Below are 17235 nucleotides of genomic sequence, written 5' to 3'. Positions count from 1 at the left end.
TAAATACAGATGGCAACTTAGACTCTGGCTCTGAGAGCCGTGGGTATCAACCGCTGGCCTTGGCTGCAGGCTCGACAGAGGATGCTCTGCTAGCACCAACACTTTCTGCCTCCAACTCAGAGTGACGATCTTGGTACTGAGGTTTTTGGACTTGGATTCAGTGTCACTGCTAGTATCCCAGGGTCTCCAGACTGCAAGTGACCTGTATAGAACTTGTCAGCTGCAATAACTACATGGCCAATTACCCTGGTAAATTCTCTTCCATATATCCTACTGATTTTGTCTCTAGAGAACATAACATAGTCGTTCTATCCTGAACAAGCAGTAGCGATGCTGCAGACCCCACAGGAAACAGGAAAGGCATCTTAAACCAACAAAATTTACCTTTCCAGATACTGCCACTACTATTCAGTCAAACACCATCTCTACTCTTCAAGGCCAAGAAGCTACTCCTCTATAACCCCATCCCTGCTGTGGCTTAATTCATTATCAGCTATCAAATGCCCCAACGTTCAGAAAACTGGTGCCCCCTCCCTCTACTCCCTCATCAGGAAGACCAAGCAAGTGACAGAATAACAAGCTGTGTTCAACCACAGCACTGTATGGCAAATCAGTTCCGCAAGAAACAGCTTTTTTTTTTTTTTTTAAGAACTTAAGACTTGATCCAGAAGGAAAGAGACAGACAGGTTGGCACCTAGATCACAACAGAGACATGGAACTCCATCTTTGTAGCTGCTAAACTAAATAATGACATTTCCTTCTAAGAGAAACACTACTATTTGGTCACTAATAACCACAGTAAAAAAAAAAAAAAAAAAGAAGGAAAAAATAAAAACAACAGAAAAGAAAAACCTAATAACCACAGTAAAACACTTTGCAAGCCCAAACAGCATATAGTTAGGACTGAGTCTTTGACAAGGAAAAGTGGTAGTGCACATCTAGGGGCACCAGAAGACCTACAGATATGAGGTGAGGATGTAGCCACTAGGTATCAAGCCGGACCATCTTCATCACTTAAGAAATATCTGTAACTTTTGTATGTCAGATATTTTTCCAGACTCCAATAATTTGACAATGAACAGACAACCAAGGTCCTTGCTCTTGTTTAGTTTATTTTTGCTTTAAAGGTTTATTTGGGACCAATACTGCGCTGTGGCAGGTAAAACTGTTGCTTACGATGCGTCCCATTTGGACTCTGGTTCAAGTCCCAGCTGCTCCACTTTGCTGCCTACTCATGTGCCTTTTCATGAAACCAGTCAACCACACAAGGCCAATGCAGAGGGACGCCCTCTCTCTTCCTGCAGACATTGAATGGAGGGCAAACATTTCCCTCTCTCCCACCTTTCCTTCCTGATCCTCTCCACCACCAAACATGACAGGTACCTGTGATTTTTCACCTTTAAATAAACTTAAAATTTTGACTTTAACTTTGATATTCTAAGAAAAAAAGGATCAAAATATATATATATATATATATAAAACAACAACAAAAAAGGACCAAAAATTACCAAATGGATTAGTAAATCAAAATTCCCCAGGTTGCCATTTAAAGTCAACCTCATGCTGGGCCCATCCCACCTCTGCACATTCAGCTCTTACTCCACATTCTGATCCAGCTCCCCCCTAATGTGCCTGGGAAAGCAACAGAATATGGGCCAAGTCCTTGGGCTGCTGCACCTACATGGCAAATTGGAAGAAATTTGCTAGGAGAGAAAAAAAATGCTCATATTCACTGATTTATGCCCCAAATGCCCACAACAGCCACGGCTGGGGTGGGGACAAGGCCAAGAACCAGGATCCCAATTGAGGTCATGTGATGAAGAGCAGGCATCCAACTACCTGTGCCATAACCAGATGTCTCCCAGGGTGCACATATTCCAGGAAGCTGGAATTACAGGTGTAGCCAGGACTCAAAGCCAGACACCCCAAGTAGTATCTTTTCCATCACTCCAATCGTGCACCCTGACTACAAATTTAAGAGCACACAGTCTCTTTAACCATTTATAAATCCCCAAGACTGGGGACCCCAGAGTGGAGCAGAGGGACAGGAGGAGGCTTGTATCCCAACCCTGAAGACTCCCGGAACCTCACCAAGGGCTATCAGTACGGGCACCAAGGACTACATCCCAACTGCCAAGGAGACCACGGAGAATTGGAGTACCTTCAGAGGTCGAGAACTCTGAGGTCATCTACCCCCATTTGGTCTACCACATGGGATGGAAGAAGCCCAAATCCTTCATCTCAGGATCTAAGGTCATCGGAACAACAGCTAGGAGCCCTAAGCGGTCCATTTAGAAACAGAAGAACAGTAAACTTCCTTTGGGACTAGGGAGAGGAGCTTTCTCTGGTCCCAACTTTGGATCCCCACCCTCTCTTGTAATGACCATCAGGGTCACTCCAGAACCACCCCCCCCAACACCAAAAAAACAAACAAACAAAACTGCAATAGACAGAGAACAACAAGAAAAGCCTAGAAGCAGATAGGAAACAATCAACTTCGATGCACACATACCTTACTAGGTAGGACACAAAGATTAGTTACTCCTCACTAAGGTATTGAAGATTTCTCTGCACACCCCTCCTAAAACTGTTCTGCACCTCAACTATTGACATATGCCTTGTGCGAGTTATAAGAAGCCAGTTTAGACTATCCTAAAAACTGCCAAGTTCAGCAAAATTATGCTTCAACACTATAAACTGCTAAACACTAAAATGAAAATAGACACAAGACAGCTGAATAGTACCCTATAGCCATTTTAAGGTGTATAGAAGCTGGTTGTACATAAACTAAAATTGAAATGTCAATGAAGTAGTCACAGGATGTGGTTAAAAACTTGCATTTTTTAACATATTGGTTACTCAATACTATGTCAATTAATTCCATAATGTTATAAATTGTTGTGATGCTGTGTTGTGGCTTTTAATCGATCGGGATGATCTTCTGCCAGCTCCACCTTCAGACCAGAGATGGTCTCCCCAAGAAACCATTGAATGTATCTGGACAATAAGATGCTGGACTCTATGCTTGGCATATGCTTGCAATGAAAGCATCTTGATTGAATTTAAACTCTAACACTGCAGCAAGGTGGAGGAATCCACCATGGGGGGAGGGTATGGGAAGGGGTTGGGGTAATCCCAGAGCCTATGACACTGTGTCACATAATGCAATGTAATTAATAAAAAAAATCCCCAAGATCAAATAAAGTATCAAGCATAATTAAATGCGCAATAAACTTGCAAATTTCAAAAAGAGTGACTGTTCAAATGTACACCAGCAATAGAGCTCATGGAGTTACACTGCCTGCTTAAAATCCCAGCTCCAGTGACAAGCTGTTCAGCTCTGAGTAAATTACTCTCCAGTTGTTCTCAGAAAAATGAAGATAATAATTGCCCCAGAGTAGAATTAAAAGAGCTAATGCATCTAAATACTGAGCACAGTACATAGCACACTGGCTGTTGGGGCCAAGTGGACATGGATTCAAGTCCTATCCGCTCCTCTCCAACGCAGCTCCTTGCTAATGCACCTGGGAAAGCAGTGGAAAATGGACCAAGTGCCTGGACCCCCGCCCCAGGTGAAAGTCTCAGCTGAAGCTCCTGACTTCAGCCTGGCTCAGCCCTGGCTAGTGCAGCCATTTGAGGAGTGAACCAGTGGATGGAAGATCTATCTGCCCTCTTTTCAAACAATAAGTCTTTTAAAAAATCATCTATGAAGTTAGCTACTATCCTTAGCGCAGAGAAAAAACACTTTGCCTGGCACTAAGCAACAAGCTCAGAAGTTAGTCGAGGAGGAGGAGGAGGGAAATGTCACCTGAAGCTTCCAAGCAACAGAATGCATCCAGTTACTGATAAATCCCCAGTGGGAAGGGAAAAAGAAGATAAAAAGAACAAAAAAAAAAAAAAAAAAAAAAAAAAAAACACCTCTGCCTGGGCTTATGCTGTTCCCCTTCAGCCGTGCAGCACCAAAAGCCCCATGGCTTTGACCTACAGCCTCGTGGGGAGTCCTCAATTTAGTGGGAACTAAAGAATTTATATTTATCTACAAATTTTCCTCTGAGGAGCAGAGATAACAAATGTCTACAAGAAAGGAAAACAAAGAAGCACTGCAGAGACAAGAAATGATACCAGATGGATTCCTTAGATTGGCTTGAAAACTTACTCCTTAGAAGGCAAGCAGCCTCCTGTGTTCTGAGCCCACAGTTCCTGGGGCACCTCTGGTAGTGCTGCGCCTTTGAAGGAGATGCAAAGCAGCAGAATCTGAGCAAGGGAATAGCAAAGGCTAAATAGTAGAAACCAACAGAAGTAAGAATTCTAGCCCAATCTGAACAATAGTGCAACAAAGGAATTTAAACAAAGAATATGCTGACCATGGAATAATAATAAATTCTCTTCCACCAGAAAGTTTATACAGGCTATGTCATAAGTTTACGCAAGTGTTTAACAGGGGTGGATGATCTCCAGGTTAAGATTCAAGTTCAGGGGATGGCACAGGGGCAGGACAAGTAAAGCATCAGTCTGCTCTCTGGTCAAGTGCCTGGGAAGTCACAAGGAGATGGCCCACATGCTTGGGTCCCTGCAATTACATGGAAGACTCAGAAGATGCTGCTATCTCCTAGCTTGGGACCAGCCCAGCTGCAGCCAACGTGGCTATTTGGGGAAATGAAACAACAGATGGAAGATTTCTCCATCTCTCTTCCTCTATGTGTAACCCAGACTTTCAAATAAGTAAATTCTTTCAGAATTTTTTTTTTTACTTGAAAGCCAGATTTACAGAGAGAAGGACACAGAAATAAAGATCTTCAGCCTGCTGGGGTTCACTCCACAAACACCTGCAATGGCTGGAGGTGAACAAATCCGAAGCCAGGAGCCAGGAGCCTCCTCAAGGTCTCCCGTGTGTGCAGAGTCTGCAGGCTTTGGGCCATACTCTACTGCTGCCCCAGGCCACAAGCAGGCAGCTGGAAGGGAAGTGAAGCAATTAGAACATGAACCAGTGCCCACATGGGATCCCAGTGTGTGCAAAGTTAGAATTTTAGCTACTGAACCAATCAAATCTTAGAGAAAAAATAAGAGGGGCCCAGGACGGTAGCCTAGTAGCTAAAATCCTCATCTCGTACATACTAGGATCCCATATGGGCACTGGTTTTCATTCTGGCAGCCCCACTTCCCATCCAGCTCCCTGCTTGTGGCCTGGGAGAACAATCAAGAACGGCCCAAAGCCTTGGGACCCTGCATCTGCATGGGAGACCCGGAAGAGTTCCTGGCTTCGGATCGGTTCATTTCTGGCCATTGCACTCGATCTGGGAGTGAATCAACCGATGAAAACATCTTCCTCTCTGTCTCTCCTCCTCTCTTTATATCTGATTTTCCATAAAAAATAAAAATAGGCAGCGTGGCCTAGCGGCTAAAGTCCTCGCCTTGAATGCGCCCGGGATCCCATATGGGCACCGGTTCTAATCCCTGCGGCCCCATTTCCCATCCAGCTCCCTGCTTGTGGCCTGGGAAAGCAGTCGAGGACAGCCCAAAGCTTTGAGATCCTGCACCCCTGTAGGAGACCTGGAAGAAGTTCCTGGATCCTGGCTTCGGATCAGCATAGCATCAGCTGTTGCGGTCACTTGGGGAGTGAATAATTGGATGGAAGATCTTCCTCTCTGTCCTGTCTCCTCTCTGTATATCTGACTTTCCAATAAATAAATAAATCTTTAAAATAAATACATAAATAAATGAATTTTTAAAAGGAGGCTCAGGTTCAGACACAACAGGTTAAGCCACTGCCTTGCAAAGCCACCATCCTGTATGTGGTTTTGAATCTCAGTTGGTCTACTTCCTATCCAGCTTCCTGGTACTGTGCCTGAAACAGCGGTAGAAGGTGGTCTGAGTGCCCAGGTCCCTGCCCACCTACTGCCCACCCACTGAAGTGGAAGTCAGCCTGCATGTGTGCAAAACCAAGCTCACTTGCAGGAAATGGTGGTCACGCAGCAAGAAACTAGGTTTCAAAGGAACAGCAAAGTCAGGTAAAGACTGCTGAAGATAAGAAGGGAGATAAAGAAATGCAAGCTGTAGTGACTTAGGAAGCTCCCAGGGTTATTCTAGCCCAAAAGCTAACTCCTGTGTGTCTGCTTCAGTATCCCTGCTTGCTTGCCCAACCCCCCTGCCACTCCACTACTACCTGACTCACCTCCTGCACCAGTGCTAAAAATAGCTCATGCAACTACTCTATAAAATATGGAGACAGAGGGACAACTGAGGCCCAGCCATTACGGAGCAATCCAGGCTGGTGCCCACTCAAGTCAAATAAGAATACTTCCTTGCCACAGCTGGCTGGTTAGTCTCTGGTGGTCAATTTCCAAGACATCACACAGGAGACCAGGATGGAGTTCCAAATTTCTGACTTCAAACCAACCTAACCCTAGCCTTTTACAGCCTTTTGAGGCTTGAGCCAACAGATGGAAGTTGCAATTGCCTTTCAAATAAAACTTTAAAAATTCAATAAATATTTGTATACCTACTCTATGCTAATCAGGGGCAAAAGAGATAAAAAAAATAGTATGTTTCTGCCAAATGGAAAAGACAGGCAATAACAACATGACAACTCCGAAAGAATCTACACAGGGCAGCACGAGGCAGAGAGCAGGTCTTGAGATCCTTGGCACCCATGTCTCACTCACTGAGGAGCAATACAGCATTAATTAAACATGGAGATGCTGCTGAAGCAGTTTGTAAGCAAATACTGGCAGAGGTTATTGTCCTATTTCTAGAACAGATAGTAAGCATGTCAGATAACCTTTGCAACTGACTCAACACTTGTTTTTTTCCTTAAAGACTTATTTTTTACTTGAAAATGAGTTAGAGAGAGGAAGACGCAAGGAGAGTAAGTTTCCATGCACTGGTTCACTCCTCAAAGGTCCACAAGTGAGGCTGGACCAGTCCCAAGCCAGGAGCCAGGAGCTTCCTCTGGGTCTCGCACATGGATGCAGAGCCCAAGACCTCGGGCCTTCCTCTGCTGTTTTTCCAGGTTATAAGCAGGAAGCCAGATCAGAAGTGGAGCAGCAGGGACAAGAACCAGCACCCATAGGGAATGCTTGTGTTACAAGTGGATGAGTAGCCTACTATGCCACTGCGCTGGTCCAAATTCAACATTTCCTGAGCTCAGCAGGCTCCACATTTATACTCATTCTCCTTTTTTCAATAAATATACTGATAGCTGCTATGTGCCAAGAACTGAGGAATATACCATGATACTCAAGAATTAATATTCTTCTTCATCCTTCCTTCCCTCTCTCCTATACACTTCTACTACCCAGATGACAATACCTTCTGCAAGTAGATGAACTGATGCTGACAAGGCCATATCCCACTGTAGAGTACTCAGGTGCAGTCCCACAGCTCGGGCTCTAACTTCAGGACAATGCATTCCCTCAGGAGCTGCAGTGACGACTCAGCGAATTGGGCTCCTGTCACCCAAACAGGAGACCTACATTGTGCTTCAGGTCCTTGCTTTAGCTTTTGAAGGTATTCAGGAAATAAACCAGCAGACTGGAGCATTTCCATTCATACTCCAATAAAACAAAAAAAAAAAATTTTTTTTAATTGTAAGTAGGGGCCTGGCATGGTAGCCTAAAGGCTAAATCCTTACTTTACAACTGCTGGGATCCCATATGGGCACTGCTTTGTGTCCTGGCTGCTTCACTTCATCTAACTCCTTGCTTGTAGCCAGGGAAAATAGCAAAGGATGGAAACTTGGAAAAGGCAAGGTAAGCTGGGGGACAGTAAGTGTTCTTATCACAAACCAAGTCACAATTTGCCAAGGACATGTGCCAGAATCCACACGGATTGCATTCCACGATAAAAGGCTACAGAACTGAAGGTCTTTTTGTCTACTCCTTCCAACACTATTTTTTTCTTCTCTCATCCCAATATTAACACAGATTGTTTTTACAAGATTCATCTTTTACTTGAAAGGCTAAGTTTCAAAGAGGAGGGTAGGCAGGGAAAGAGGGAGGGAAGGAGAGAAGAAGAAAGAGGGAAAGAAGGGGAGAGAGAGGGAGAGGGGGCAGAGACGGGGAGAGAGGAAGAGAATGAGAACCCTCCTCTCCAATCACCATTCAAATGGCTAAACAGTAAAAGTCGGGCTGGTCTGAAACTGGGAGCCAGGGGCTTCCTCCTGGTCTCCCAATGTGGATGCAGGGGGCCAAGGACTGGGGCCATCCTCTGCTGCTTTTTCCAAGTCATTCACAGGGAGATGGATCAGAAAAGGAAAGCCAGGTTTCAAATCAGCACCCATATGGGATGCTGGCACTGCAAGTACCAGCTATGTACCAGGGAAGCAGTTCCTAGTACAGACTATTAATAATACCTGGGGTAGGGGTGTGGTATGGCTCTGTGGAGTAGTAGGTTAAGCTTTGCCTGCAGCTATGGAATCCTAAATGGGTGCCAGTTCATCCCAGCTGCTCCACTCCCAATTCAGCCCCCTGATAATGTGGCTGGGAAATCAGTAAAAGATGGTCCAAGTACTTGGGACCCTGCATTCACATGAGACACCCAGCAGAAGCTCCTGGCTCTTGGCTTTGGACTAGCCCAGCGCCAGCCACTGTGGCTGTTTGGGGAGGGAACCAGTGGCTGGAAGATTTTCCTGTCTTGCCTTTTCTTTCTGTAACTCTGCCTTAAGATAAAAATTGAGTAGGGCCCTGCATGGTGGCCTCATGGCTAAATCCTCACCTTGAATGCACTGGGACCCCATATGGGTGCTGGTTCATGTCTGGCTGCTCCACTTCCCATCCAGCTCCCTGTTTGTGACCTGAGAAAGCAGTCTAGGATGGCCTAAAGACTTGGGACCCTGCACCTGTGTGGGAGATCTGGGAAGAAGTTCCTGGCTTCAGATCAGCTCATCTCCAGCCACTGTGACCACTTGGGAAGTGAATTAGCTGACAGAATTTCTTTCTGTCTTTCCTTCTCTCTGTAAATCTGACTTTCCAATAAAAATAAATAAATCTTTAAAAATATACAATAGGTAAGCAAACCCTTTTTTTAAAACAAAAAAAAAAACAAAAAGGTTGAGAAGGATACCTGTACTCATTCAATCACTCCCAGCATTTACTCAGTGCCTCATAGGAGACACGGGAAACATAAGTCAGTGTACAGCACTGGTGGGTAGGCATCCAAACACAGCAGGTTAAGCTGCCTCTATCCGAATGCCTAGTTCCAGTCCTAGCTCTTCAACCTTTTTTTTTTTTTTTGTAAGATTTATTTTTTTATTTAAAAGAATGACAGCAAGAGAGAGACAGTTTTCATCCACTGGCTCACTCCAGACCAAAGCCAGAGAAGCCTGGATCTCCTTCCAGGTCTCCCACATGATGACAAGGACCAAATGTCTTCCACTGTTTTCCAGGCATATTAACTGGGAACTCGACCTTAATTAAAGCTGCAAGGATTCAAACCAGGTGTCTAATACGGGATTCAGATGTTTCAGAGGCTTAACCTATACCACAGCATCAGCCCCAATCCTGCACTTCGGATCATTCTCTTCCTGATGAACTGTGGGAGGTAGCAGAAACAGCTCAAGGGCTTGAATCCCTGCCAACAAGGGAGACCCAAGGGGTGTTCTGATTTCCTATGAGCATTTGAGGAAAAAAAATCAGATGACAAAAAAAAAGATTTTGCATGTCATCCTTGCGCAGGGGCCATGCTAATCTTCTCTGTATCGTTCCTATTTTAGTATATGCGCTGCCGAAGCGAGCACTACAAAAAAAAAAAATTTAAGGGGGGCGGGGCGGAGTCAACAGTAGCATAGACGGCTCAGCATCTACCTGCAATACTGGCATCACATAAGGGACTGGCTTGTGCCCCAGCTATCCGCTTCCAACCCGTGCTCATGGCCTGGGAAAGCAGCAGAGAATGGCTAAAGTCCTTGGACCACTGCATCCACATGAGAGAGCCGGGGAGAGCTCCTAGCTCCTGGCTTCGCACAGGCAAAGCTCCAGCCAATGTGAACCAGCAGATGATCTTTGTCTCTCCTTCTCCGTAAATCTGCCTTTCAAATAAAAATGAATAACTCTTAAAAAAAAGTCACACACTGGGATTTAAAATTTTCCCTTTTTCAAGATTTATTTATTTACCCACTTGAAAGAATTACAGAGAGAGGAGGAGGATAGGAGGGCGATCAATCTTCCGCCCACAGCGTAACTCCCCAGACGGCTGGCATGCCTGGAGGCTGCCATACAGACGCCAGGAGCCTCTACAGGTCTCCCACGTGAGTGTACGAGTCCACGCATTGGGTCATCCTCCGTGGCCTTTTCACGTACATTAGCAGAGAGCTGGATTGGAAGTGGGAGCAGCCGTGTCTTCAACCACTAATCATATGAGATGCCAGCATCACAGGCAGTGCCTTTATCTACTACACTACAATGCTGACTCTGGGATTCACAGCTTTTAAATCTGCAAGAGACCAGCAGTCACCTGGTGCATTGATCATTTCTTTGTGACTGAGGTACTGGGAGGCTGGAATCTCTCTCTCGAGTTCACTCATGCATACATTTACTGTACCACACGCTACTCCAGACACGAGGGATGTAAGGAGAATGAACGGGACCTTCAGGAAAGCAGTGAAGCCCCACACTTACCTAGTGGAAATAACCAGCACAGAACAGGATGGGCAGCAGCCAGCACTCAGGGGTACTGGAGTGTTCCCGGAGACCAGCTCCAGTGCCAGCCGTTTATCTGGATGAGTATTATGTCTGTTCCCACTGCTGCAGAACCAAGATAATAAGAGCCAGTGATGGCTCAACTGGCTAATTCTCCACCTGCAAGCCCCAGCATCTCATTTGGGCACCAGTTCATGTTCCAGCTGCACCATTTGCCATCCAGGTCCCTGGTTACAGCCTGGGAAAACAGTAACAGGATGTTCCAAAGCCTTGGCACCCTGTACCTGCATAGGAAACCTAGAAAAAGCTCCTGGCTCCTGGCTTCAGATCAGCTCAGCTCTGACTGTGATCAATCAGAGTGAACCAGCAGATGGAAGATCTTTCTCAGTCTATCTTTCCTTCTCTGTGTAAAATCTTCCTTTCCAATAAAAATAAAGCTTTAAAAAAAATCAAAATAGGGCCCGGTACAGTAGCCTAGCAGCTAAAGTCCTTGTCTTCCACACACCAGGATCCCACATAGGCATCAGTTCTAATCCAGCAGCCCCACTTCCCATCCAGCTCCATGCTTGTGGCCTAGGAAAGCAGTCAAGGATGGCTCAAAGCCACATGGGAGACCCGAAAGAAGCTCCTGGCTCCCGGCTTTGGATCAGCTCAGCTCTGGCTGCTGCGGCCACTTGAGGAGTGAATCAATGGATGGGAGGTCTTCTTCTCTGTCTCTCCTCCTCTCTGTACTTCTGACTTTTCAATTTAAAAAAAAAGGATAATACTAGTAGCTTTCTTTTTTTTAATAAGGTTGTGGTACTAAATTAAATTAGATAATGCATATAAAACTTTTAGTGCAGGACATGGTACTGAATAAGCATCTTATGATTATTTTGCCTTTGGCCTTCTCTCTCAGCATTCCTTCCCTTTAAACCCCAACCTCAGACTCTAGCAATATTCCAATTTGGGGAGTGAATGGCAGATGAAATATCTGTTTCTGTTTATTCCCTCCAACTCTGCCTTTCAAATAAATAAAATAGTAAAAAAAAAAAAAAAAAAAAGTAGGTATACAAAGTAAATAGCAGTCACACATGGCTCAACCCTTAGTAAGGTCTTGGTTTGGAGCAAGAATCCCTAGAGAACAAAGTCCCTGGAAACACAGAACACTTATCAGATGTCTACAGGGAGACACTCACAGAAGGAAAACAAAAACATAACAGTTATTACTGCTTTGAAGAGGCAAGAGGTGGTACTCCCCCAGCCTGTCCCCCTGGAGGTTTACAAAGCAGAGGTGACACTGCCTTCCACCTCCTCCTTGAGGTACCCACTGCCTTATCTGTCTCCACACGCATCAATCTGGGCAATCCTAAGGATAACTTTCATACTTTATCCTGCCTGGTATTTTCAAGCAAAATACAACACCTGATACACAGAAGGTACTTCCAAAATCCGATGAGTAAGCTGCTACATGAAGGAGAAAACCATAAAAGGCAGGAGAAAGAAGGGTCTCAGAGTAGATCAGAACAGTCCAAAAGCCAAGAACCTTAAAGGAACAGGTGGGATTTGTAAAGGGAAGGTATTTCAGGCAGACAGGACAGCAGCAACAAAGATCCCAAGTACACAGTGTGTTCCTGCCAGAAAGAACCTGCGATATAACTTAATTCAAATGACACAGAGATGCCGTATATTTTTAATAAAAAGGCACACAGAGGAGCTGCCATGGTGCGCACATTTCACTAAACGGCAACCATCGTTACCAGCGCTCCCAGAGCACACTGCCAGCAGACTGGGAGCCTAGGGCGTCAGATGCTGCCATCGACACTGCAGCCGCTGGGGTCAAGTGGAACACTGACTCCTCACTGCAGCTTCCCGCTCAAGCACTCAGGAAGGCAGCAAGTGACGGCTTAAGCAGTCGGGCCCCTTCCACCCGGTGTGGTAGACCTCGTGGAACCCCCAGCTCCCAGGTATTGCAAGCATTTGTGGAGTAAAACCAGTGAATGGGAGCTCCCACTGTCTCCGTGTCTCCCTCCTCTCTATCTCTTGAGGATGGGAGCACATACTGTTTGCGTCCATGTCCATCTCTCTTGCTCTAAATAAATGAGAGTATGAAATATGTATTAGATACATACTGTATGCCAAGAACCAGGTTTAGTAAGAGAATACAACAAGACAGACTTGCAATCTGCATTCTCACAATGCTTACATCCGAATAGGAAAGACGTAAAATCAAAACAACTCTGTGCAGGGCTAGAACTAGGGTAAGTGAGGTAGGGGAAGCGGGGAGGACTAAGGGAATACACAGCCCGGTCTCTTCAAGAGTGTCACAATGTAGCATCAAACGCCCTAGGCATTTTGCTGAGGTCCTTCTAGAATCATAAGACTGCAGAGTGAGATTCTCTTGGGATAAAGAGTTTTATGACTAAAATCCACCAGTGCAGGCCAATCTGCTCTTTTAACAAGAGTAAGCAGGGCCCAGGTGAAGTAAATTATTCACTTGAGGCAATAATAGCTCAAGTTAGCTGCAGACTGAGGTACCTGCTTTGAACTCTTCCTTGAGCTAGAAACTACTCACTGATCTTCATGATAACCCACAGTTATGGCAGATGAACAGCACGAGGAATGAGCCTCCCAGAACTCAAAGGTGCTAGGTGGGCTGGCGGGCTGTTCCTGTTGGTCCTCAAAGCATTTTCTACCTTGGGCCCCAAGCTGCAGCTTGCTGCCAAGTGGAAGCCTCCATATCTTCTCACCTACTCAAGGAGGAAACGACTGCATCTTGAAGCGTAGGGTCTTCTGGCTCTCCCAGCTAACACCTCCACACCTATCCTACTAACATCCTCAAGCACACTGTGGTTTGACAAGTTGAGAGACAGAACTGAGCCGAGCCAATCATCATGGCCTGCTTAATGCCTAACGTGAGTCAGACCTATCTCTCACCCCCTTGACTAAAATGGGCTGATCAGCCCTGGACAAGCAAGGGCTCAGCAGAATCAGGTTATCAGCTAATTAAAGGACTTGTAAAAAAAAAAAAATCAGTATATTTTTCATTAAACACTTGGATATTCTCAGGAGTAAAATGTTACTTCATGTTTTGGAAATGGGATTGCTGTATAGAAAGAAAGCAGCAGTTTACTTGTAAGATGAATCCGTAATCTTTAGATTGAGGGGAAACAAACCCTTTGGAATCTGGAAATACGAACTGAAATCTCAGTGACACCAATTAGGAATTCTAAATCCTCTGAATCACGGTTCAACCTTAGGGAAAACTAATAAAATCTATCTTATAAACCTGGAAGCCCTCTCAAATCACACTTACCAAATGTTCTGTATCAATATTTATACCTCAGATAATTAAGACCTCTAGTTTCAAATTACCACTCTTCAGAGCACAAAAGTGGAGTGAGAAATGAAACGAAAGTGCTCAATCAATCTTTACTTCCTTACCACAAACTATGGAAATGGGAAAACTTTAATTTCTCTAGCCTCAGTTTCCTCATTTATAAAATGGGGGCTAATACAACTCGCAGGGCTGTTGTTACTAACAAAGAGATGATGTAGGTACAGGGCTTTCAGCAGGGGACAAGTAACACTGAAAGCTCAATAATCCATAGCCTTTTCCACTAAAAACTCCTTTCCCAAGTCCTCTTTTCTATCCATCTCTCCAAATTAGGAAAAGCCACTAGCCAAGCCTAAATTCCTTCTCAACTTATAGAGAAACATTAAAAAAAAAAGTAAAGGAACATAAATGAACTGCTATTCCAATTTATGTGTCAGGCTAACAGTATCTGATATTCAAAATCAAAGGCTTAACACCCCTGAAGAACAAACCACATCATGTGCATTCTTTCCAAAGAAGTAAAAAAGTAAACCAATGCCATCTTAGCCAAATTACCCTTCCCTGATTGTAGCTGGCCCCACCACTGTTGATTAATCAAGAAGAAAACACTACAGGGCAGGCACTCAAATGTCACATGCAAATCACAGCACCAATCTTTGCCATCCTAAGGCTTCCCGGACTTCCCCTACCACTTCTCTTGCCTTACTATATGTGTTACACGTTTCCATTATGGCAATTACCTAGTGCTGAAATGGGCTATTAATGTGTCTCCTCACTAGACTGTAAGTTGAAGATTCTGTCTTACTCATCTTTGAATTCCCAATGCATGTCACATAGTAGATCCCCATAATTATATACTACATGATGGAATTTACCTTCTCTCTCACTAGTCAAAGGTGAGAGGAAATAGCTGCAGAGACATAAGCAGAAACTTGCACACACGTAGGAGACCTACCAGATGATATCTCTGACCATGCTGGCACTTGAAGGTGGTGACAGTTACACTTCGCTACTTTTTAAAGCACCCACAGAAAAGGACAAACCAGCACACAGGCAATTTCCAGACAACAGATCACAAGTAGATTCTTTCTCAGAGAAACAAACGGGTATCAGAGTTTCTGAGATGAATGTTAGCAGCTTCATATAAAGTTGATTTTTAGGCATGGCACTCTGGAAAGTATATTACACTAACTGGAAGCTCTTAAATGCTTAAAACAACAAAGAAAAACTAAGAAGCAAAAATCAAAAATGCCTTACATCAGAACTTCGTTCTTTAATGTCAATGAACACCCAGAGATGTAACTAAATCTCCCTTTGAGAGATATCTTTAACTATCTCAAAGGAAAGCCCACAGCTAGCCACACGTAATATTTCAATACCATGCTTACTCTTTCTTTACAAAGTACTTTCAGATTTATCTCATTGAGTCTCAGCCAACTGTTATCACAGAAATTTACACCTGCAAAGGCTTTGAAGGGCATCTCTACAACCAGCCTATCTAACCACCCAATAACCAAACACCTCCAGTCTCTTGGAGACCACAAGGCCTCTTTTAAAATCACCCTGAACTCCAACCACCTGTTAGTTGGTCTGTCTCACCCTCCCACCTGAATGTTCCCAATCAAGTAAGCCAACTCCTCCAAGCCATCACATCACCAAGTCAACACTCTGCTTCCCAGGTCCACGTCGTCTTCCTTTCCCTGAGCTTCATCCCCAATTCTCACCCCACGCCAGGCAGATTGTAATCCCTTAGACATCTCCCAGGTTCCATGCCTCACAAGGAAGCCTCTGCCCGCGGGTCTCTCCATTCATATGTTGTCACCAGCAACCCCACAAGCACCTCTAAGCTATCAAGGTCCCTCTGACCCCAGAACAACTTGGTTCCCCTTTCGGTTTTTTTCTCACCTTATCTGTCAATCCTATCACCTCATTCCTTTCCAACACAGTGTCTCCTATGTCCTCTAATTCCCTCATGGACCATTGGAAATGGAAATCAGGAAATGTCTATAGCTAAGTAAAAGGGACAGGCACACTCCAGGCACTTGCCTTTAAACAACTCAGAGAAGGGTACAGGAAAAAAGAGGAGCAGCTGAGGAGAAAGAAAAAAATGCATGTGCATCATTTATCCTTTAGGAATAAGGAACTCCGGGATGCCCACCATAGCACAAATGGCTCAGGTACCCTCTTCTTCACGCCAGCATCACCCTGCTGGTGCAGTAAGCAATCTTCTCATGTGTTTCCTCGCTCTTCCTTCACGCCAAGGACTCCTTCCCCCCCAGCACCTACCCAGGTTTCCGCAGAAAGGTGATACAATGGTTTTTAAGGAAATGAATGAATGAATTTCAGTATACAATCATGCCTTCGTCCATTCTAGCATTCGTTAACCGAAACTTTGTCGAGCATACACAATGTGCAAGCACTAAAGTGCAAGGGTAAATAGTGAAAAAGTTCCCATCTAAAAATCAGTCAATGCTCTATAACCAGCAGGTGAATCCACTTCCCCGCTCCGTGGCCCCACCCCCAGGCCGAGCCGAGACAGAGTCCTCACCCCTCGCCCAAGCCTGGCCTTCCCGGAGGAACTCCACGCCCCTCCAACTCGTCAGCCACAGCTCCACCCTGCAGTCCCACCCAGGGACCCCAGCACACAACCTCAGCCTTACCAGTCCCGGCCCCTCAGGTCCCTCTCCGTGTCTTCTATCCTCAGCCTTGAAGATACTGCAAGTCTTGTGCGCCCACGAGCGCCTCGAGGACCCCAAGTCGGGAGAGTCCCCGCATTGCTCTCTTGGCACACCCGCCCCCCAGTTTTCCCCCTTTCAGGATCCTTCCCACTTCCCTAGCAACCCCCTCCTCCGACACCTCACTTTCACCCCCTTCCCTTTTAAGGCTGAATCTCTCTTCGTCTCCCAAATCTCCTTACCTCATCCAGCTCCCGTTCCCCCGCGACACCTCCAACCTCCACCTCCACCACTGCCGCCATCTTCACGGCTCGCCTCCTCCCCCCGCCCCGCCGCGTCCCCGCGAACGCCAGCTGCTTCCGCCGCTCAAGGTGCTCCCAGCCAATCAGCGCCGCGGACTCCAGCCGAGAGGGCGGGGCATAGAAATAGGCAGCGATCTGTCAGGGACCGGGAGGCCGTCTGCTGCTACTCAACTCGGGTTCGCCGAGGAACAATTCCATGCATTCCTCGCTGAGGCGGCGGAAAATACTCAGAAAATGAGAAGCTGGACTCTCCCCTTTGGAAAGTTAGAAAGAAAAGTCCCTACACCGACAGTGTGCGCGGCGCTCCA

General features: G+C 45.5%; 1 protein-coding gene and 1 non-coding gene across 2 annotated transcripts in view; both read right to left on the bottom strand.

Annotated features, from left to right (window-relative positions):
* Window positions 1-16971, bottom strand: part of RNF121 (ring finger protein 121) — a 70184-nt gene extending 53213 nt beyond the window's left edge. Inside the window, exon 1 of the mRNA XM_040964254.1 lies at window positions 16868-16971. Coding sequence (XP_040820188.1) covers window positions 16868-16927 — 60 coding nt within the window. The 5' untranslated portion in view covers window positions 16928-16971. The remainder of the gene's footprint in view (window positions 1-16867) is intronic.
* LOC121145534 lies at window positions 9624-9733 on the bottom strand. The gene has a single exon (XR_005882028.1). It is a non-coding gene; the product is annotated as a U6 spliceosomal RNA (small nuclear RNA).
* Window positions 16972-17235: the final 264 nt, after the last annotated feature.

This window comes from Ochotona curzoniae, unplaced genomic scaffold (genome assembly GCF_017591425.1).
Source record: "Ochotona curzoniae isolate NIBS_2020 unplaced genomic scaffold, NIBS_Ocur_1.0 scaffold_3223, whole genome shotgun sequence".
NCBI classification, from domain to species: Eukaryota; Metazoa; Chordata; class Mammalia; order Lagomorpha; family Ochotonidae; genus Ochotona; species Ochotona curzoniae.
The sequence above is the reverse complement of the archived record's forward strand: the minus strand, read 5'-3'. Positions and strand labels throughout refer to the sequence as shown.